This window comes from Diabrotica virgifera, chromosome 3, assembly GCF_917563875.1.
Source record: "Diabrotica virgifera virgifera chromosome 3, PGI_DIABVI_V3a".
NCBI classification, from domain to species: domain Eukaryota; kingdom Metazoa; phylum Arthropoda; class Insecta; order Coleoptera; family Chrysomelidae; genus Diabrotica; species Diabrotica virgifera.
In genome coordinates, this window is record NC_065445.1 from 87737304 (window position 1) to 87761501 (window position 24198).

The 24198-nt window shown below is 32.4% G+C and overlaps 1 protein-coding gene across 1 annotated transcript in view; it reads left to right on the forward strand.

The window, feature by feature from the left end:
* Positions 1-18657, forward strand: part of LOC114330518 (exonuclease mut-7 homolog) — a 112134-nt gene extending 93477 nt beyond the window's left edge. Inside the window, exons 11-14 of the mRNA XM_028279864.2 lie at positions 2203-2445; positions 10885-11013; positions 12486-12681; positions 18362-18657. Of these exons, the coding sequence (XP_028135665.1) occupies positions 2203-2445; positions 10885-11013; positions 12486-12681; positions 18362-18555 (762 nt within the window). The 3' untranslated portion in view covers positions 18556-18657. The remainder of the gene's footprint in view (positions 1-2202; positions 2446-10884; positions 11014-12485; positions 12682-18361) is intronic.
* Positions 18658-24198: the final 5541 nt, after the last annotated feature.

Sequence of the window (24198 nt, forward strand, 5' to 3'; positions counted from 1 at the left end):
AAAGCTTTGGGAAGACACAGTAAACAGCGACGCACAAGCCCTTTTAGGAGTCCGTGTATGGAGAAGAGCAGCCACAGACAGGCAAGGGTGGAGGCAAAAAATAAAGGAGGCCAAGGCTCAATTTGGGCTGTAGTGCCGTAGAAGAAGAAGAAGGTAAAGTAAACTTGCATTTATTTAAAAAGACAAATCGTCATAACTTTCAGACATCGTATCGTACAGCAGCCAACACGCGACTAAATTTGGCAACAACGAAATACAAATACGTTATATCGTAGCATAGCTGCCGCTGTTACGCCGCGCCATGTGTTTTCCACGCCATGTAATCTGACGCAAGAATGGTCGAAAAGTAAAACTATTGCTCATATAATACAGAGTGATTGATTAGTGTGATAAAGCTCAGTAGATCCGCTTTAGTAATAGATAGCAATAAAAGTTGTTAACGAAAATTGTAGCCAACTTTGAGCTTCACATTACAAAATTAGTTAGACTGTTACAGGGTAGGGTGTTCGATAACATAGTGACAAAAATTTATGTTTTTTTTTTAATGGAACACCCTATATTTTATTTTATATTCGAAATCTTCTTAACTTTCCCATCACAAAAATAGAAAGATTTCTTATGTTATACAGGGTATTTACAAAGTTATGTATAACCAATTTTCTATGAAAATCGTACTTTTGTTGATTGTCAAATTTTTTAAGAATGGTTGATATTGCTAATTTTCTTTATATCGAATACAGGGTGAGTCAAAACGCAAGTATATTATTATCTCAGTAATTTTAAATAGAACCCTGTATTTTATGACACTATCGAAGAGTACCATTACCGTAGGTACTTTAATTTTTGTATAATATTCCCTATGTATAAATTTGTTAGTTTTCGAGATATTTTCATTTTTCAGAGCAAATTTTTCTAATAAGGTGTTAATTTTTCCAAATTGTAAGTAAGCCGTGATTGAATTGTCTAAAACTGACAGTTCACCATAATTGTTTGTGTATTGTGTTATTAAATAGTTAATCTGAAATTTTACTGTAGATGAAATAGTAGGTATGATCTGGAATTGGGGAGTGCAATAAAAATGCGTTATTATCAGTAAGAATTTATCATGAACGGTTCCCTGACAGACGACAACCTACAACAGCAAGCTTTAAAAAATTAAGGATTGGTTTTTAACCGCACTAGTTCAGTTATGTATAAAAACACGGGAGAACAAAAAGTACTGGAACAGAGGAAAACGAAATAACTGTGTTGCTGGCAGTTACCGAAAATCAACAAAAGTATACAGAATATTTCCAAAGCAAACGAACTAATTTACTACTCTGTACAAAGAATTCTTGCAAAAAACAGAATTTACACTTACTGCATTCAATGGTGCCAAGCATTACCTAATTCAGGAAGATTGTGAAAAGAGAATATTATTTTGTGAATGGGCCTTAGATAAAATCAATTGACAGAGAGATTTCTTCCATAATGTACTATTTGGAGATGAACCTACGTTTCATAAAAACGGTTCAGTTAATAGGCATAACTTTATTATTAGGTTAGACACCTAGTTAATAATTTACTCTGAAAAATGAAAATATCTCGAAAACTAACAAATTTGGACATAGGGAATATTATATAAAAATTAAAGTACGGTAATGGTACTTTAAGATCGTGATATAAAATACATGGTGTTCTATTTAAAATTTCTGAGAAAAGAATGTACTTGCGTTTTGACTCACCCTGTATTCGATATAAAGATATTAGCAATATCAACTATTCTTAAAAAGATTCACTATCAAGAAAAAATATGGCACCAATAAAGCATTGCTGTTGTGCTTATTTTTATTTATACGGGGAGCTGAACTGGTTGCGATCTTCATAGAAAATTGGTTATAACTTTGTAAATACCCTGTATAACATAGCAAACCTTTATATTTTTGTGATAAGAAAGTTAAGAAGATTTGGAATATAAAATAAAGTATAGGGCATTCCATTAAAAAAAAAACATAAGTTTGGTCTGCCACTATCTTATCGAACACCCTGTAACATTCTAACTAATTTTGTAATGTGAAGCTCAAAATTGGCTACAATTTTTGTTATTAACTTTTATTGCTATCTACTACTATAGGGGATCTACTGAGCTTTATCACACTAATCAATCACCCTGTATATTAACGGTTATTTCGGATGTTTTCTTATGCTTTGTTTGTATTTTAGAAGGAAGCGGCTAAACCCAAAGAAGAACTCATTCAGCCTCCGTCTCCTCATAGTGACCAAGTACCTGCCGAACAAATGAAAGTCGTCTGTGATACAATGCTGCAAGGTCTTGGCAAGAAATTAAGGAGTTGCGGTATCGACACTGCCATTCTGGAAAATCATCAGGACCACACTGAGTGCGTTAAGTATGCCATCGATGAACGAAGATATATCTTGACGAAAGGATATGAAACATTCAAGCTGGTAAGCAAATATATTTGTGTCTTTTAGTCCAAGTAATGAAGCTTAAAATAGGAAAAAACCTCGCAATTTTTACACATTGGATCGATTTGCTTGAAAATTTGAGAATACGTAGTGGATAGTCCAAGGATCAAAATCTATATGATGCCGAAAGGCGCTTTTACCATGGGGGTGGTTGCCACCCCATCTCGGGGGTTGAAATTTTTTATTATATTTTGACCGCAAAAGTTGGTAAAAACATTCATTCTAAGTAAAAAATGTTCTATACATTTGTTTGACAATATTAATACACTCACCGGCACAAAATTGCACCACCCAAAATTTTTGATTAAGTTTGACAATTTATAACTTTATTATTTATACTCCGATTTTCAATATACTTTTTTGCTTGCTTGGCATTATAGGGGATGAATGGAAGCGTTGTATTTTCTCCTAACTTTAAAACATTGTGTGGAAAAGTGGAAAAGCGAATTTTGTTTCATAGTCCTGTCATAACATCTCGGAGGTATCACTAAAATTTTGTTTTTTGAATGATCCGACTATCTCTTTTATTATAAGAGCTGTACCATTTTTTGTAAATAAAAACACTGATTGGCTCATAAAATAGGGGTTGGATTGATAAGATTAGAATGGCCGGCAAGCAGCCCAGATCTCAATCCTATTGAGTATTTATGAAATGAATTAAAAATTCACCGTCATCCTAGGCTTCCAGGAAATTTGGTACAGCTATGGCCCTGGTAGGGGAATATCGGGCGATATCCCAGGCAAGGATAACACACCTTTATTCGATGCCAAACAGATTGCGAGCAATCGTTGCCGCAGAAAGTGGATATATCCGCTATGGAATTGATCTGTTTTGTTGTTAATTTTGTTTTGTTTTGTTAATTTTAGTGCGTTTGATATTTTTATTTAAAAAACCTTGAAAGCAGTGTTTTTATTTACACCTCTTACAAGAAAAGAGATATTCGGATAATTCAAAAAGCAAAACGTTAGTGATACCTCCAGGGTAATACAAAAGGAGTATGAAACAAAATCATCGCTCCAATTGTTCCACAGAATTGTTTAAAGTTAGGAGAAAATACAACGCTTCCATTCACCCCCGTATAATGCCATCTAAGCAAAAAATTTTTGTTACCGGAATAATAAAAAACGACGCCAATACATATACCTACAAACTAATGCAAGAATTTTGAACATCGGAGTACAAATAATAAAGTTATAGATTGTCAAACTTAATCAAAAATTTTGGGTGGCGGAATTTTGTGCCGGTGAGTGTAGTTTTCGATTTATTCGCTATCGAAAGTGTTAGTTTTATATCGAAAAAATCAATGTTTTTAATAAGTTTTCCGCTAACAACTCCAAAAGCTTTCGTTTTATCAAAACAACTTTAATTAACAAAAATGTATGTATATACACCGTTCTTAGGCGTCAACGCCCTTCGGTAGGGATCTATGGGGGAGTATCACCGAGCCGCAAGCCCTTATCTCTTGCCGTACTGCTCCCTCATAGGTCGATCAGATGCCCGCATATTCAGGTCTAAGCGCCAGATTCATATTTAGAATTTTATACTGACGCGTTAGCCTTTTTGTTTTCCGATGGCCTGAGCTGGGCTTGAACTCTCGTACCTCACGGCGAAGTGAAGTGCGGGTCAGCCGCTAGTCGCACTGAGCTATCCGATCGAACAAAAATGTACCTTTTAAAAAATAAACAAAACCGTTTTTTTTTAATTTTCTTTAAGACCAATAGTAATCCAGCTATACTTTATTATATGTTAGCTCCTCCTCGTCAAATGCTAAATATTGTAGTTTCAAAGTCAAAAGACGGGAAAACTATGCATTTTTGGAGGATAACTTGTTTAAACTAATTTAAAGTATTTAAAAATATCTATCTCCTGAAATAAAAAATAGTATCTCGCTAAAAAATTGAAAGTGACTTATAATGAAAAGAATGTCAGACCCTATTTTTTCAGCGAAAAAGTGATCGGAAGTATCCTCCTAATCACCGCCCTAATTAAAATTAGTCATTGACCTTATTTGGTCTTCTTTACTTATGTATTATTAATAGGTTCTAGAAGTTTGACTGGCTTAGAATGATTAGTTTTGAAAAAAATTGAGTTAAAAGCGAATAACAAATTTTTGTAGTTTGGAAAAAATGGCTTTTTCTTCAGAATAGGAAGATTAGCATCAGAGATTCGAAAAAATGTTTAAATATGAAATTGTAGCTTATTTAATTCCCAAGAATCTGGTTTGCAAAATTTTTTTCTACGGCAAAAATTGAGTGAGCTATTGACAATTAAAACTTGTAACAACATGCAAAAACCACCTTTACCAACCCTTCTAAAGTCACCTTTTTTGCGACTGTGGATTTTAAAAAGATTTAATATTAATAGTCTTATAGATCTTGTAAAAACCTTCAAAATTTTTTTTACCGAACTTCTAAGATAAAAAGTAAAAAAGTTACGGGTAAAAAATCAGTATATTTTTTTGAAAAAAAAAAAGGAGAAATCCAATTGGAAGCATAATAATGTAAGTTAGCCTTAGTCATTGGCCTTATTCATTCTTCTTTATTTATGTATTATTAATAGATTCTAGAAGTTTGACTGGCCTAGAATGATTAGTTTTTAAAAGACTGGAGTTAAAAGCGAATAATGAATTTTTGTAGTTTGGTAAAAAATGCCATTTTCTTCAGAATAGAAAGATTAGCATCAGAGATACGAAAAAATATTTAAATATGAAATTGTAGGCTAATTATTAATTCCCAAGAACTTGGTTTGAAAAAATTTTTTCTACGGCAAAAATTGAGTGAATCGTAAATGAGTGTTATCTGAAAACATTGATTTTTTCGATATAAAAGTAACACTTTCGATAGCGAATAAATCAAAAAATATTAATTTTATCAAAAAAATATAGAACATTTTTTGCTTAGAATGATTGTTTTTATCAACTTTTGCCGTCAAAATATAATAAAAAATTTCCACCCTCGAGATGGAGTGGCAACCACCCCATGGTAAAAGCGCCTTTTGGCATCATATAGATTTTGATCCTTGGACTATCCACTACTTATTCTCAAATTTTCAAGCAAATCGATCCATTCTGTAAAAATTGCGAGGTGAAAAGCTTCGGTTCCTGGACTATTTTAGTTATTGCAATATACAGTGATGAGCGCGCTAATATCCGGCAAAATAACGCAAAAGATGGAAAACATAATACATACATTGTGAAGTAAATAGAGATGAAACTAGTAGAGGTGGAAATTATCAGTAGTAGTAATTACATGAGAGCTCTAAAATTATCGATTTGTATCGATGTTGCAGAACAAATCGATAATTTTTAAGAGCTCAATTCGGAACGATTATTTCATGAATAAAACTGTTTTTAAAATAATTTTAACTAATATTTTATTGATCTCTTCGCCTGAATATTTGCTAAACCTGTTCATGATATAGTATTTTTACTACAAAAGCAAGATTACGTAGGTCAACATTTTTGACGTATGAGCGCTGTCAAAACATTAGAATGTGACTTTCCATCATGGCCACGTTTATGTCATTACTTGTCAGAGATATTTTTTTGTTTTTGTTTACTATAAAAATAATATCTATAATTATTTATTTTAATTAATAATGTCAATTGGTTTTCATTACTTGCCGAAATAAATTAATTAGAATATTATCATAGTGTAGATATAATCATTAAAATAGATTATTTCACAACTCACAGCATGTGCTTCATTGACCCAGGCTGACAACCAGTAACACTGAACTGTCATTTGTGTTTGAATGTATGAGTAGCGTACGAATGTCTAAAATATTTAACTAAAATTATTATTTTTTGGAATATTGAACTTAAATAATTGTTTTAGAAAATTTATATTATTGATAATAATAAATGTTTTTGGTTATTTAATTAATATAATTCTAAAATTCTCAATATAATCGCGATTACGTTTTTCTTATTAAAATATTATACCATGTGGACGCTTATTCAAGATCGGGAAGTTCCGTGTTGGTGTCGTATTTTAGCTGTGCTACACAAATTTCAATTCTAGAGTTGATGTTGTGGAATATCATTATTTTCGTTAACATTAACAAATATTTTGGCATATGATTAATATATTTCGGCAATTGATGAAATCAGATTTACACCATTAATTAGAATAAAAAATTAAATATTATTTTTATAGTAAACAAAAACAAAGAAAAATATCTGACAAGTAATGACATAAACGTGGCCATGATGAAAAGTCACATTCTAATGTTTTGACAGTGCTTTTACGTCAGAAATTTTGACCTACGTAATCTTGCTTTTGTAGTAAAAATACTATATTCTCTTTGACAAGTTGTAAAATATTAATTGTCATTAATGTCACTCAATGTTCATTTTTGCGTAGCAACGAAGGTCATCTGACGGAACACTTGACGACGGGAAATTATCGAAAAAAATTATTAGTCAGAATATTAGTCAGAATCTCTATGAATTAAATAATCGATGTAAACGTATAAATTAACATTGCATTACATACAGCCGGTTTCCGAAACGTTATTCAAATCTCCGATCATCTAATCGGCTGTCAGATTTGATCAACTGTTAACCTGTGATGGGTTTCTCAAACGCCAATTATTGTAACATTGCATGTTCATAGATCATGTAATCGATGATCTGACATACGATTTGGTAGCGATACTGTCACAATTGGCTGTTATCCTTCAAAATTTCAATTATATTAACCTCTAAATCCAAACTTGTAGCTTTAGATTCTAAAGGTGCATTTTCTCTTACGTACTGTCACTTTTGTTTGGAGCAAGAATTGAACGAGAGCATTTTAAAAATGAGGCTAGGTAATGTGACGAGAGTTAAAGATATAAAACAGTTTATTTATAATCTATAATATTTTATAATCGTATTTTAATTTTTGGTCTATATATTTACTTTTTATATTTATTTTTAATTTATTTACCGGCTGTTTTATTGTCTTCAAAGTTAGCTGCTATAATTTCTCACACGTTTTCCCTCTTATTTACATCGCTATAATCATTATGTTCTGCTTTTTAGAGCTCTGGCCTCTCAAAAAATAGCTCTATGAGTCTAGCATCCTTGTTATCTTACATTTTTAAAAGAAAAAAAAATATAAATTATATAATCAAATATAAAAAATGTCTGAGATATCCATGTTCTGCAAGTTAAATAAATATTTTAAATGATTTCTTCCATAAAAAAATCTTATTTTTATTGAATAATATGATTTATATCATTTATATATGTGTTATTTGACAATTTTTTCCCGGTATTTGTTAATTACAGTAATTAAAAAACTAAAAAAAAACTCTTAGCAGCCCGTTAATCGACGGATAGTCGCAGATTAGGTAACAGTCCATTTTTACCGCCGTTTGAAAAGCGAAACTGGTTAATCGACCTTTTGGAGACTCAAAAGACTCATGATCGGCTGTTAACTAACGATTAATCTTTTGTCAGGTGATCGACTGTTGTTAAAACTAGTTTGGTTGACGTTTCTGACGCATTTAATCTATTGTTAATCGTCGATTACATAATTTTTGAGATGATCATCCTTTCGGAAACCGGGCGATAGTTGTCCACCTTTAGACGTATCGGAGGGGTATGAGAACTGTCACTGTGATAGGAGAATTTTATAAAATTCTGCTGTCACAGATGTCTAAAGGTGGGAAACTATGTAATGTAATGTTAATTTATACGTTTATATCGATAATTTCCACCTCTTCTAGTTTTATCCTCATTTATTTCACCATGTATTTTGTTTTCCATCTTTTGAGTTATTTTGCTGTATACATATCCTAGATAAGTAATTTAAGGCATGCGTATTAAGAAATTCTGTTTTGTCTCTTTTTCTTCATGTACTATGACCTTTCAGAACACTGGTTAACATTATATCTATCTTAATTTTATTCACTGTCTCCCTTGTAATATCTCCCTAAATATTATGCTTGTATCAATGCCGTACCAATCTCGCAAGTTCTTCAACCATGAAGTAGTGTTTCTTCGTCTAGGCCCCTGATTCTAATTCAAATTTCGACTCAAAACAATTCGCAATCAATATGGCGACGTTGAAATGCGACTGTGCGACCCTTGTGGATTTTAGTTGAACTACCGAAATGATGTCATGAAATAGCGACTTATCGAAATTAATTGCGACTCCAAAAAACTGGTTGATATTATAATTTCGAGTCGAAATTATTGTGATACGGACATAAATGAATGGCCGAAAGCGAGGTTAGGTTTAGTTTAGGAGATGTGTTTTGTTTGTTTCTTGCAAGGAAAACTAAAGCAAAAGGTATTAATATGGCTGGGTTTTATGGAAATTTGCTGGTTTTGGAGGAATTAGATAGAATAGTATTAAATTAGAAATATAATAATTGAGAATGTTCACAACGTGAATTATCAACTCCATGAAAGATGTAAGGTAATAATCTGGGAAAATTAGTATAAAACAAGGAAAATTATGTACCAGCTATTTTATTGCTGGACATGCTGGAATCACATCTTAAGATTTCATATATTAGTAATATAGCTATGCAAAGTCCGCAGAAAGTGTGCTATTTGGTTTATAAACAAATTAGCGCTCCGAAATCTTTGTTTCAATTGTTGCTCTGTAACTCAGAAGATTTTAACGTTAAACCAAAAACACTCCCATAAAAATTCACTGTAATTTAATTCTGCACATAGATATTTTTTTTCGATTTCCTTCGGCGGAAATTTTCCTCGGAAAAATCGGGTTTTCCAAACAAAATCTTTAATTTTCAACTAAAATTTTAGGGAAGTAATTATTTATCAATAATTAAATAACTTGGTGACATAAATCCTTTTTGTTACGAGTGTCTTGAAGATATGAAAATTTGTATGTACAAAAAGGACCGGAATAAAAAGGTATGGGTTCAAAGATTGAAATCCTGTTGTTTATAACTCTGTCGCAAATGGCGGTCAAATTTGACCGGTTATACCCGGAATCACTCAATTCGATTTTTTTTTTCTTCGAATAAGAAGAAGCCGTACACTTTTCAACAGCGTTAACTTAATTTAATTTAATCTGAGGGGTTCCATTTGTTTATAAGCCAAAAAATTGTTTATATATAACATTCCTGAGACCGCTCAAATAGTCCAATTTCAATTATGTAAAGTACGTCGAATAGGTATAGAGCTTTTTTATACGAAAGTCATAGTTATTCTGGTGTACCATAATCTTTCTGGTTATTATTTCGACCGAAATTTTTTAATTAACATTTTAATTATTGCTAAACTATTGGTTAGATTGTCGCCGGCTTCCTGATATATAATCTAGTAGGTATAAAAAATCTTTCATGTCACCAATTTATTTAATTTTTGATAAATAATTACTTTCCTAAAATTTTAATTGAAAATTGCAGATTTTTTGTGGAAAACTCGGATTTTCTGAGTAAAATTTTTGTTGAAGGAAATCGGAAAAAAAATAACTTTGTGCAGAACTAAATTGCGGGGAATTTTTAGCCTTGGCCTCCTTTATTTTTTGCCTCCACCCTTGCTTGTCTGTGGCTGCTCTTCTCCATACACGGACTCCTAAAAGGGCTTGTGCGTCGCTGTTTACTGTGTCTTCACAGCGTTTTCTTGGCTTTTCAACCGGTCTCTTTCCCTGCATTCTAGCATTCAGTGCTCTTTTTGGTAGCCTATCCTCTCCCATTCTTATCACATGTCCGGCCCATTTCAATCGTTGTATTCTAATGAAGTCTGACTGGGGTGCTTCCTTATAAAGTTGATAGAGTTAGTTGTTGTATCGACTTCTGAAGATTCCGCTTTCCCTCACAGGTCCTAGTATTCTCGTCACATAAAGATTGATCCTAAATTATACCACGATTTTTCGAGGTGAAAATAAGTCAATTTAGCCTAACTAACTGTTTCTATTGACGTCCCGTTTGATCCACTACCAAAACCTTGGGATAGAGGGGGATATTTTTCGCTACTTCGGTTTTATTGTCCATGGCATGCTGACACATAATATAAATGTTCATAAAAAAAGTTTTACACCGTTTTGGAACTAATTAAAAAAATCGGTTTTATTGTAACTTTAACATCTTGCCACTTTTTGCTGGTTGCACTTTGCACATGGTAGGAAAGTTGACTTATTTTCATCCCTAAAAATCGTGGTATAATTTATTATATAATTTATTACCAATATTTTTGTGACACCCAGTATATCAGTGTTATGCAGTAGTAGGTCTTGGCCTACCAATTTGATTTATTTCTCTATTGATTCAGTTTCTTTGAGCATCTAAAAAAAATCTTTGGAGTAGTTTTTAGTGCTTTCCTATTTTTAAAAGTGGATCAATATGCTGAATGGAAAAAAGCCGATGTTTATTTATATGATCAAATAAATAAACAATTAATTATGTTTTTTTATAAAAGACCCTGCTATATTAACGTGTTGTATTTATTACAGTTATCTGGATATGTTCCTAAAGGACATTGCTTGAGAATAATTAGTGAGAACGTAGATGAACAAATTAAAGAAGTGATAGGTTATTATAAAGTTCTCGTTACAAAAAGTCACGTCTTCAGTAGATGCCAGGTAAAGTAATATAATATAATAATAGACACACAAAGAACCCCAACACTTTTCTTATGTAAAACTGGTTTCAGTAAATTGGCTGAAACTGTGCAGAGATGTAGCTTTGGTCATTGTGATTAAAAGTTCTCATTGTCCCAGGACGCAGAAATCAATTGTTTCTGAGCTACGTAGCGTTAAGGTGTCGGATTTTAGTCCATTTTAATAATATTTGAATAATATACAGGGTGTTATTAAATAAGTGCAACAAAATTTTATCGTATTAGATTGTTCTTGATAGTGTATTAAAGAGATGAAAAATACGCGTTAAGATGTTTAATTTTTTTTTGCATAGAAACGGCGCCTCATATAAAAAAAGGCAAGATAGATTTTTTGTCACAAAATGAACGAGAAATGTTTTTAGTGTGAAATATCTCAATGGCGTATCATTTTTTCTTTAAAAACGTATATTGAAAAACATACATTTATGTAACAAACTCATTATTTTATCATGCAGAATCTCCCCCTAAAGTTTGTCGTAATTAAAATAAAAATGTATACAAAAAAAGGCAAAACAATCTTATTTATCACTTAGAACAGGGAGCGCAGTCCAGCACTCTGAATCGACGATTTTCGGCTCTTGTTGGAGTCGTCATCGGAGAGGCGTAGGCCTGCTGCTCTCTGCTCGAAGTGACAAACCTTGATAGTTGCAACTGACGTGTATGGATTAGGTGACTAGCGTCATCTGGCAATTGAAAGGTAAAGTTTTCAATCCTAATAGCGATATTAATAATATTGAAAAATATTAAAAATATTACTAAAAGATTTTTAAATTCAAAACTTATTGGTCCATTTCCCTGGTAACACCTCCAAGGCTTCTAAAATTAGCAAGCCAGATGGATGCTGCAGTGAAGACAAAGGGAGGGAATTCTAAAAAGTTGCAATTCACAACCCCCGTCTGCAGCTTAGTAAAGTTCCAACGGAAAATGGACCTAGTTACTCTATAGGAGTAATACTAATATAAACTAAAATAAAAATGTATACCAATCTGAATCGACGATTTTCGACTCTTATTGGAGTCATCATCGGAGAGGCGTAGGCCTGCTGCTCTCTGCTCGAAGTGACCAAACCTTGAAAGTGTATCCCCACATTGCAACTGCGTGTATGGATTAGGTGACTAGCGTCATCAGGCAATTGAAAGGTAAAGTTTTCAATCCTAATAGCGACATTAATAATATTCGAAAATATTAAAAATATTACTAAAAGATTTTTATTACTAAAAGATTTTTGTCGTAATTATTTACCAACACCCTTATATCCAATAACATATTATTCAAATTTTACATATTCAATTTCTGGTTCTTGCGACAATGGGAACTTTTTGATAAGCATAACCAAAGCTATCTCCTCACTGTTTCAGCCAATTGTTCGATTTTTCTCTATTTTATATTTGATTTATGGTCACAAAAAAAAAACTATTTTTGTTATATTTTTAGGCTTGTAATGGTAACAATTTCATCAAATTGTCAAGATCAACAATGGATGCTTTAGAAAAATCACAAACATATTGTCCCCCTCCTCCTTGTTATTACGAAGACGAAGCTACAGGGTTTTCAAGTGATGATGCAGATGAATATTATGAGGAAATTCCCCAAAAATGGACACCGTCAACTGGACGAAAATGGGATCTATGTGCGTATATAAGATACTATTAATAAATGTTAGTGATCGGGATTTTTATTCACCCTTGTTTATTAGCTCGATTTGATAAGATATCGGCCTTGCCTAGAGATCGCAACACTATTTTCATGATTATTCTTCTTACGTTTAGTAGATTCCAGGCAGTAGTTAATTATAAACAGTAGTTTGGAGCAGTTAGCATGCGCATAGTTTTTTATAAAGTGAAAAAAAAACGAGTATCGCGTAGATATAAAATTTTTCGTATAAAAACTGCCACCAAACTAAATATCATCGACAAGGTGTATGACATGCTATGATATAAAGCTGAAGCAATTTGGTAATGCTCTGGGGTCCTATTTTCGAATTCACTCGAGCATATTTCGCATACGAAATTAGAAGAATTTCGCTTGAAATCCGGTGTCTTGTATTTTCGAATACTTCGTGTACGAATTTTTTCGTATACTGCGACTCGAATGGGTATGAACCATTCGAATCGTGATGCTCGTATACGAATTATTGTTTCATTTCAAGGTCATTTCAGCTGTCATGATAGTTTTAGCTGATAGTGTTAATTGTGTTGTTGTCTACAATATTTTTACATTGAAATTTATTTTCAATGGCTGGTTTAAATAATTCTTTAATAGAAAGAAAGGACATGTTGTACGATTATGCCTTGAAAATATAACCTAACCTAACTTTATGTACGCATTTTAGCATTGGATCTAAGCTCCAAACTTGACATATGACACCGTTGCCATATCCTCAATTTTTTCATAATATCACATTACATAAAGGTGCATTTAAAAAATCGCTTTGAAGTAAAGTTTTGAAAAGTAAATAGTAAAGTATCAGTGTAAATACTGGATATAAAAATAATATTAAACAAAATGGCACACTTTCTGCGGACTTTGCAAATTGATATTACTAATATACCTATGCAATCTTAATATTCGATTACACTTAAAATAACTTCTAAACAACTTTTCTCCCAAAAATAGCCCTTTTTTATAATTTGTTCAGACTCTAAGTCGTTATATTTATACATTAAACGTTCTTATACAATCTTATTCTTATACATTATACCCCAGTTAAGACAGTCTTGTTATACAAGAAATAGACGAAACAAATATGGCAACATTTTGACTCTTCAGATGACAAATAAGTTCAATGTTATTCGAATTTGCAGTGTTGCCGGTGCAAATTCTGCTCGTATACGTATAACATTTCGAAGGACGTTCAAAAATACACATTCACGTTCGTATACGAAATTTTTCATTCGAGTTAACACGTATGCGAAAATATTCTATTGAATTCGAAAATACGACCCCTGAATATACAAGGTGAGGCAGATAAAGGGCCTATTAGAAATATCTCGAGAACTAAAGGTAAGAAAATCAAGAAAATTGGAATATAGGGGTTTTGAGGTCTGAACTATTTAATGAAAATATTTTGGTCTCTTTGCTACTTTCGGTTATACCGGAAGTTTATTGTAACTTCGTTTTTTTAATGGGACACCCTGTATATTTTTACATTTTTGGATTCTCCTTGATTTCTTCTTTTTTAAAATATAAGGTTTTGTAATATTATACAAGGTAAGTTAAAAGATAATTACGTTTTCTTATTAATTTCGTAGCAACGTTCGCACCCTGTAAGATTGTAGTAGTTTGACATAATAAACTTTATTTATGTTCAAATGATTTTTAATATAGTCTACTATTATTAGGAATTATTGGTATAGTTAAATTTTTCATTTTAGTATACGGGGTTGGTCGAAACTCAGAATGAGTATTTTCTGAGTTTTCTTAATTGGAACACCTTGTATTTTAGTATTGTAATGAAATGTTAGTTTATGGTACTTTTTAATTTCTTAAGCATTCCCTATACCTAACTGCTTCAATTTGTGAGTTATTGGTGATTCAAGCCAAACATTAATTGCAACACAAAATATGTGAAATTGTATTAGGTTGGCCGTGAAAATATTCAATCACAAATAATTTTTTGGAAATAAATACATATTAATCTAGACTGATACTTAAAATTGCCAATAATGGTTGAGATATCAAAATACCAACGAAGTTAAGACTGTTGGTACGATTAACAATTAAGCACAAATTAAAGCAGTTAGGTATAGGGAATGCTTAAGAAGTTAAAAAGTACCATGAAATGTCATTTAATTACAATACTAAAATATAGGGTGTTCCATTTAAGAAAACTCAGAAAATTCTCATTCCGAGTTTCGACCCACCCTGTATACTAAAATTAAAGATTTAGCTATACTAATAATTGTTAACAATAGTAGACTATATTAAAAATCATTTGAACACAAATAGAGTTTATTATGTCAAACTAGTACAATCCTACAGGGTGTGAATATTGCTACGAAATTAATAAACAAACGTAATTATTTTTTAACCTTCCCTGTATAATGTTACAAAACCTTATATTTTAAGAAAGAAGAAATCGAGGAGAATCCAAAAATGTAAAAATATACAGGGTGTCCTATTTAAAAAAACGAAGTTATAAGCAACTTCCGGTATAACCGGAAGTAGCAAATAGATGAAAATATTTTCATTAAATAGATCACTCTTCAAAACGCCCTTATTCCAATTTTCATAATTCAGTTGCCTTTAGTTCTCGAGATATTTCTAATAGGCCCTTTATCTGCCTCACCCTATATATGTTGAGCACATTTTGTTCCAGAAATTTAACATGAGTGAGGGGGAGTATGGTTTGAACTCGACATTTTAAGCACATTTTTGTGATTTTTTTTGTAGAAACTATGGTACAATTATTTTATTTTTAAATTAAATAAGCATATTAAGTACAATTCAAAGAATATTATAAAAAAATTTTCAAGGAAAAATATTATAAACCAATGATGGCAAATTTTTACATATATGTACCTCAAAAAAAAATGGATTATGCGGTGGACATCAGAACTCGTCACTGGATTATATAAAACAAACAATTCAAAAAGATTTTAGTAGCTTATGAGATTCTCGAGGTAACGCTGTCGAGTTCTTTTATTTTCAACGATTTTTGAGTTCTTGGTATCACTCGGAAGTAAAAAAAACGAAATTCTTTGTAACAAAATGGTGAAAATCAACATATTTATTTCCGTTAAACGAAAAATAAACATAAAACAAATATTTTTCGACAGCATTACCTCACGACATGTCTAAAGAAAATCTATACAAAATTTCAGGTGGATTGGCTGGGCAGTTTTTGAGTTACAATGTCCACCGCCTTTGAACAAGCAGTTTGAGAAAAACGCGTTTAAAGCTTTGACAACTTTATCTTCGTCTTCGTTTTTATCTATAATCGTAAAGTGATGCACACCGGAATATGTTTTTGAATCGCGGAATATACGGAAGAGAAGGGGAACAGTTTTTGAACGTTTCTCACTACGTTCAAGTGTGCTGGCATGAAACCGCGGCAAAGCGAGTCGAAGGTAGGAATATTCTACATGCTGTATCTATGGTAATGTTACTCGCGATCAATCTGAAATTTTCAGAGAGTATTCTTGAAGTTAAAATCACAATCAGTTAAAATAACAAAAAAAATTGGAAAATTTCAAACCATACACCCTTAAGATTGGAGTCGCATATGCCCTCTGTGAATCACAAAAATGCATTGCCATTAGTGGTGTTTAACTTTGATGTTTAATTCCGTTTTAATTTTGGAATTAATCTCTATTTACCCTTAACTTAAAAATCAACTAGACAAGACGAAAACGGCGGGTTCGTTGGAAAAAATATTCCCATGAGATTTTTTTGCATAATCATATTCGTGAGACATCCCAGAATAAGGTTCAAGAAGTCGCCCACGTAAAAAGTGGTCCAAATTTTTTTTTTCAATTTTTTTAATCAATTTGGAAAAATCAGTTTTCGGCCCGGACACATTTTTTTAGGGTTTTTGGACCATTCTGGACAAAAAAGGTCTCTTATAAATTTTCTCTAAAGTTGCTCGTTTTCGAGTTATAAGCAATTTAAAATTGAAAAAAACGAAAAATGGCGATTTTTAAGGCTTAATAACTCGGTTAAAAATTATTATTATGAAATTCAGAAAGTGACCAAATCAGAGATTAAAGCCTCCACTACATGATCCTGAATAAATTTGTGTCATTAATTTATTACTAAGCTGTTATTTTTAATTGTTAATAATGAGCCGTAAGATCGTATTGACGCGGCTGTAAATGTGAATGCGAGTAAGATGCACCATTGACTGCCGGAATGGCATCTCTCTCGCACTCATAATTGCCGGCCGCCTAATACGTGCATGGCCCTATTTTTACTTAAAAATAACAGCTTAGTGATAAAATAATGACAAAAATTTCTTCAGGATCTTGTAGGACGGGCTTTAAAGTTTTATTTGATCACTTTTTGACTTTCATAGTAATAACTTTTAACCGAGTTATTAAGCCTTAAAATACCATTTTTCGTTTTTTTTTTCAATTTTAAATTGCTTATAACTCGAAAACGAGCAATTTTAGAGAAAAATTATGAGAAGCCTTTTTTGTCCAGAATGGTCCAAAAAACCTAAAAAAATGTGTCCAGGCCGAAAATACCGATTTTTGCAATTTGATTAAAAAAAAAATTGAAAAAAAAATTTGGACCACTTTTCACGTGGGATACTTCTTGAACCTTATCCTGGGATGTCTCACGAATATGATTATGCAAAAAAATCTCATGGGAATATTTTCTCCAACGAACGCCGGTTTCGCGTTGTCTAAACGGCCCTACGCTGAAGTGTACTTTTACTTGGGGGGGGGGGGGTGTTCCATCCTAACTGGGGATTGGTACCTTTACATTGAAAATAACTTCAAGAAACCATGTTGTAAGCAAACAAATTCGTATAGAGTTTTTTCGATAAATATCAATCTTTTTAGACTCATCCGTGATGAAAATTTCAATTTTTCTTATGTTTGCAATCGATTTCTCATCAATAACTCAAAATTTTTACATTGTATCGAAAAAACATAATAGATTAAATGTGGTTTACACAAAATTAAAGAGCTTCCTTTTTTATTTTTGCTATAAGCTTTACAAACGGAGTTATAACTTAGTAAAGATGATAATTTTGTATTTAACGAAAAATTTTAAAAATTATACATAGAATAACAAGAAAATTTACTGGAAAGAAAAATTTGGTATATATTCTTTAAGGTAATTAAAAAGCATTAAAATGAGTCCTAACTCTCTAGCACATAAAATAAGGGACTTATGTTAAAAATAAGGTCGATTCCTTTTGTGAGAAAAAAAAAACCACAATACTACCCTTGCTATTTCTACCATACATATTTGCAATTAAACGTTATCCATTTCAAATTCACTTCATTTAAGCATGAGTAAGGAGACCCAAAAGTTCAAACAATTTAAAATTAATAATTTTTAAAAAAATTTAGTTACAGTGAAAAAATATATTTTCAACACTTTTAAAAATACCATATTGTTTTCAAAATAAGTACAACACTATCAGGGATATGTAAAATTTGCTATATACCTAACAGTATTTTCTGTAAAAAATCCTAACTATTGTTATACACAAAATAGGAAAATAAGAAAAAAATATAAAACAATAAACTCAGAAATATGTCGTTACACATAAATATATACATTCTCAATATAAATATAAAACTGGATATAAACTCACAATAAAATTGTTTATTTGAAAATGAATCGCTTTGTTTTAGATGCCGATGAAAACGTGGACGTAGGATTATGCCAGACTCGTCTAGGCGCCAAAATTCAGGTCAGTTCTGTTCCCAAGCCTCTTTTACAAAAATACGACTTTTTCTACGTCTGTGAGGAATGTGGGAAAGTTTATTGGGACGGAACTCATTTTGACCGTGTAGTGGCTGGAAGGCTTCAAGGAATTGTGCAATAAAAACAATATCTTTTTTATTTAATATTAACCGTTGTTAACAACAATATTATTTGAATTATGGTTTTGATTAACTGAAATACATTCAATAAACAGTTTTACTCACATGTAGTTTCATATTTTATTACCTCTCAAGAAAAGAAGTAATTCTTGTGATTTAAATACTCAACAGAAGTAATTGGACTTCGTAAGTCCTCGGTTTTCACCCAAAGTAATAGAAAGTAGAACTGGAAGTCGATATTTAAACTCTTAGTGTAACTTTGCGTCGATTGATATACGATTTTACTAATTTTTAGTCATTGTTGCAACTCTAAAACCGGAAGTCCGATGTCAAATTTCTTATCTTTAATACCATGCTTGGGTTATAAGCTTTCATTCGACACCTCATTTGTCTCTCTACCTTGTATAGTGACGGAGGAGTTATATTTTCGGTCGGACGGACAGACAGCTTAGGTAAAATTTCTCACCTTTAGTACCATCCTTGGATTATAAACTTTCATTTGACACATCATTTGTCATTCTACCTGGTATAATGACGGAGGAGTTATATTCGCGGTCGGATGGACAGACGGACAGACAGCCTAGGTCAAATTTCTCACCTTCAGTACCATCCTTGCATTATAAGCTTTCATTTGACACCTCATTTGTCATTCTACCTGGTATAATGACGGATGAGTTATATTCGCCGTCGAATGGACAGACAGTCTAAGTCAAATTTCTCACCTTTAGTACCATCCTTGGATTATAAGCTTTCATTTGACACCTCATTTGTCATTCTACCTAGTATAATGACGGAAGAGTTCTGTTCACAGACAGACAGACGGACGTGGATAATTCAAGGTTTTCACATTTTTTCAAAATTGGGCGAAAACAATATAGTTAAATTAAATTAGTTGTTGTATTTTAGAAGAATATAGAAATGGAATTACTTTTTTAACTTTCCCAGGTAACAACTCCCAAGTATTATATTTCCACTTCCATAATTTCCAAGTTTTGCTCAACGAATTCATCCAAAGGACCCCGCGACGCACCTTACGGAAAAGTGGCCTAGGTCAAATTTAACGAAAGTTCGATGAGTGATAGTTCTCAGTGCGTAGATTAAAAAAGGCCATGGGACCTAGGTCTGAAAAACTATTATTCTGAAGCTAAAGCCTTCTGAAGTTATTTAATTCACGTGCTCGGTTTACGTTAAGTGCACTAATTCACGGTCAAGTGAACGAAAATATTTATTATTGAAAGAAGAGAGATTTATTTTCTTCATGCATATTTGCGTGTTGCATATGAATTCATGGTCAAAAATAGATGCATCGTATTTTAGTCTTCAGAAATCCTCCAAAAATTCCTCAGAAAACTGAAGAAGTGCGATAGAAAATGTGCTGCTCGAGCGACATAAAAATTATCATGTTTTCATGAATGCTTCACACTTATCCTATACGCTCTGAGCTTCGCTGGTGTCGCTCCTAGTGGACTACTAATTCAACTTTCACCGGTAACTTTTAAATTTATTATTTAATTGTTATCGCTTAATACTTACAACGCTAAAAAGTAATTAAATTGTAATAGATTTTTTTAAGATTTTGCTAATCATTTTGACGTTCTATTGATAAAATATGAATTTCTTACTTCGGATACTTTCACAATTATCGTGTAGATGGCGCTAAGATTAATAGATTAATTTATAATTACATATTACGGAACATTAAAAAAACTTAAATTCAGTATTTAAAACGTAAGTATATTTAAGGTAAAAATATATATCACAGCTTTGACCAACTAATATTTTTTATAATTAATGTTTTTAATTTTAATTTTAAATTAATCACTTTGACATTTATGTCAAATTTCCGGTAAAGGTTTACAGACTTGTCACTACTGGCGCTCGCGAATTTGTAAATATCCCCTCTACGTACGAGCTCACAGCGTATACCAGCATAGCTGCAGTTCCATCTAATCTTGAGAAAACTAGTGAACAGTGGCGGATCTATGCGGGTAATAAGGGCATTCGCTTCGTAATACGCTCCAGAATTAAATAAAAAATTGTATTGTTGAAACATAAAAGATATATTAGCTGACATGAAACTTAAGCTACAGACAGACAAATTCAACCCAATTAACTCGATTAGGAAGATTAAGGGAACTTATTGCATAATATTATAATCTGTCCTTTATATAGTTTGGATTTATCCTTTTTATGTCTTTTGGTCATCAACTGTGTAGGAAATTAGAGACAATGACGAAGGAGTTTCAAATTGATGAGAATATGGATAAACAGGAATTCAGAAGAGTTCATATTTTCTAGGTTTCGGCAAGCTACAAAACACCAAAAATTATTTTCCTTCACGGATGATGAAGATGAGCCTGCAGAAGACTCGATTAGAGGGTAGGTACTACTGTACCTGTCAATCTGGTGCGAGAACTGTGAATTTGTGCTAGTGTAGTGATTGTGTGGTGGATTTGAACTACAGACACACAAATTCAACCCAGTTAACTTTAGGGACAGTTAGGAAAATTAAGGAAACCTTTTGCTTATAAGTTATTATTTGTGTCCTTTATGTAGTTTGGGTTTAGTTTTTTTGTCTTGGTTGGTGTTTCATTGGAAGTCCCCTTCCCCCAAGGAAAATGTCTAAATCCGCCACTGCTAATGAAGCGCCTTCAGAAAACTGAGTAACAATTATAAAGTGCTTCTAGAGGCGCACAAGACATCTCACGTTTTCAAGCATGCAGAATAGAGAGCATCTAAAAAACATTAGATATGCCGACTAAGCAGTAGTTTTTGCAAATAGCTTAGATGGTTTGCAAAGAATAATGTACCGCCTATCAAATATAGGTAGAGAACATGGACTTGATCTCAATGCGAAAGAAACAAAGTACATGGTAGTCAGTAAACGCGAAATATTAATTACAATCGTTTATGGAAAAAACCGGTTTAAGAAGTCATCTTCGACTATCTGTACATATGGTAAGATTTTGTCGATTTCGGTTAGATGCACCATAAATATATCGTGTTAACTAACGACCTATTAGGATATTTAACATTGCGTTGATATCTTGCAAAGTCTAAAAACCATAACACACTGGATATATGAGCACAAATCCACAGTTCTCGCACCAAATTGACAGGTACAGTAGTACCTACCCTCTAATCGAGTCTTCTGCAGGGTCATCTTCATCATCCGTGAAGGAAAATAATTTTGGTGTTTTGTAGCTTGCAGAAATCTACAAAATATGAACTCTTCTGAATTCCGGTTTATCCATATTCTCATCAATTTGAAACTCCTTCGTCATTGTCTCTAATTTCCTACACAGTTGATGACCAAAAGCATAGCCACCTTTACTTTACAAGCCATGAAGAGAAAAAGGCAACGTCGCATTTGATGACGTCGGTAGTCTGACTTTCGGACTACCGCTTTCGAAACCACGATTTTAAATTACAAATTCAAGTAAAATTTATAGTATTTATTGAGTCGAACAGGAAAATATATTAACTGGAAGCTTTTACAAAATCAAATTAAAAGTAATTCCCTGTAAGTAACGTTTATTATACAAAAAAAGAAACAATGACAAGAAAATGTGTAAAATACTTTATTTTAAATAAATAATATCTTATTTTAAATTATATGCAAAATATCGCTAGAAATAACTATAAAAACAATTGCTGACAATGTTTGATGTACATTGTTGGGGTTTAGAGTAGATAACTTTCTTTTTTGTTATCGCCCTTATTATGACAGCCCTGGCATTAAGGCTATCTTCTCCCGGTGAGGGTGGTTATCCCTTATCCGAGGGGTGGAATAATTGATACGCTTTTACTTGTTGAGTTGTTTTATTTACACTCGCATGAGCATAAGCTGGTAGCACCGCACCCAAAGAACGTCTCGTGAAGAAAAAGAGACACTATCTTTAATGTGGAAATATTACGTCTGATCACAAAATAGAATGACGAATGTCCCATATAATAATAAGAATTCCCTTGTTATAGTTTTGCTGTTTATATATTTAGAAATGCCTATTCAGCATCGACCATGAAAAGTGTTTATAATTGACTCTGCAATTATTAGTGAATCGTGATCTAGGATAACAATATTTGTATAATCGAATGAAGGTTGTAATATTGTTATGATGACATAAATAACTGAAAGTAATTATCGTAGATAATTACAGGGTGTTTTTAAGATATATCTACTGAGTACAGATGAATTCTTGTACACCTTCCCTTTTTAGGAATTTTCCGACTACGGGGAGGGAAATTTGCAAGTCGTGCTACCAACCCATACTGTGTTGTAATCAATACAAAAAATTTATTTTATATACAAACTTCCTAAGCCTACGCAAATACATAAATAATATAAAATGTTCGTTTAACAACATTGTTTCGTAACACTTGTCACTCACTGTGTTTTCGGATTGTAAGCATATAATCTATTCTTATGTATTTCCTTGATTTTATTGTTTTCAATTCTGATTTTACAATTAACGTTATTTACTTCTGTTATCGTGAAAGGACCTACATAAAGACTATCAAACTTACCATTCTCTTCCCTTTTTACAAGGACTAGGTCTCCTATTTTAAAGTGTTGTGGTGTTGCTTTGAGCTTATTCTTTTCTTGCCGCTCTTTTTTGTGTTTTAATAAGAAGGTTCTGGCTCTCTCGTGTGCGCTTTGTAGTTTGTATCGTAACTCATTGTAGTAGGCATCTAAATTGTAACATGGTTGAATCTCATGTGTAAGGTCTTCCGGTAGGTTAACCTTCCTGCCATATAACAGTTCGAACGGTGTGTATCCATGATACGCGTTAGGGGCTTGTATTGTAGCAGTATGTGAACATTCTGCAACACACATCCCAATTTTCTCTGTCTTCGTCTATGAATGCTCTTACGTACTCGTTCAACGTTCTGTGTAGTTTTTCGCAACTTCCAATGGACTGTGGGTGGTATGCCGTTGAAAAGTTGTGTTCTATTTTTAATAGCTTTGTTAATTCCTGCATTACTTCGTTCTTATACTCTGTGCCTTGGTCTGTTCTTATTTGCTTCATGAGTCCGTATGTTGGTATGAAATGATCAAAGATTCCTCTTGCTATTGTCTCTGCTTCTTTATTGCACACTGGTATGCTGACCGCGTATTTTGTCAGTTCACACAACATTGTGATACAGTATTTATTACCTTCATTACTTCTCGTGAATGGACCTATTGTATCTATGTATACTATGTCCCATGGTTTGGAAGATGTGTCCGATATCACGAACTCTTCGACATGTGTTCTTTTCGGTTTGTTAATTTGACATTTGTGGCATTGTTTTACGTATTTTCTTACGTCTTTTTCCAAATTTTTCCATCGGAATCTTGCCTTTAGCTTCTTAATTAGTCTGTTATTCCCTACGTGTCCTCCGAACATCGGGTGATTATGGTATTCTCCTATTAATCTGTGTTTTTCTTTGTCATCTTTTATTGTTTCTGGTACTTCACATATGTATATTTCTATATTCTTCAATTTTTTATTTCCTTTTTTAATAAATTCATCAATTGTGCACATTTTAAAAATAATATCATTTACGTATATTTTTACTTTACGTACTGCATTCTCTACAGCCAGCTTATCAAGCTGTACCAACGCTTGGTTTAAATCGAAACGATTCAATCCTGTGGCTAT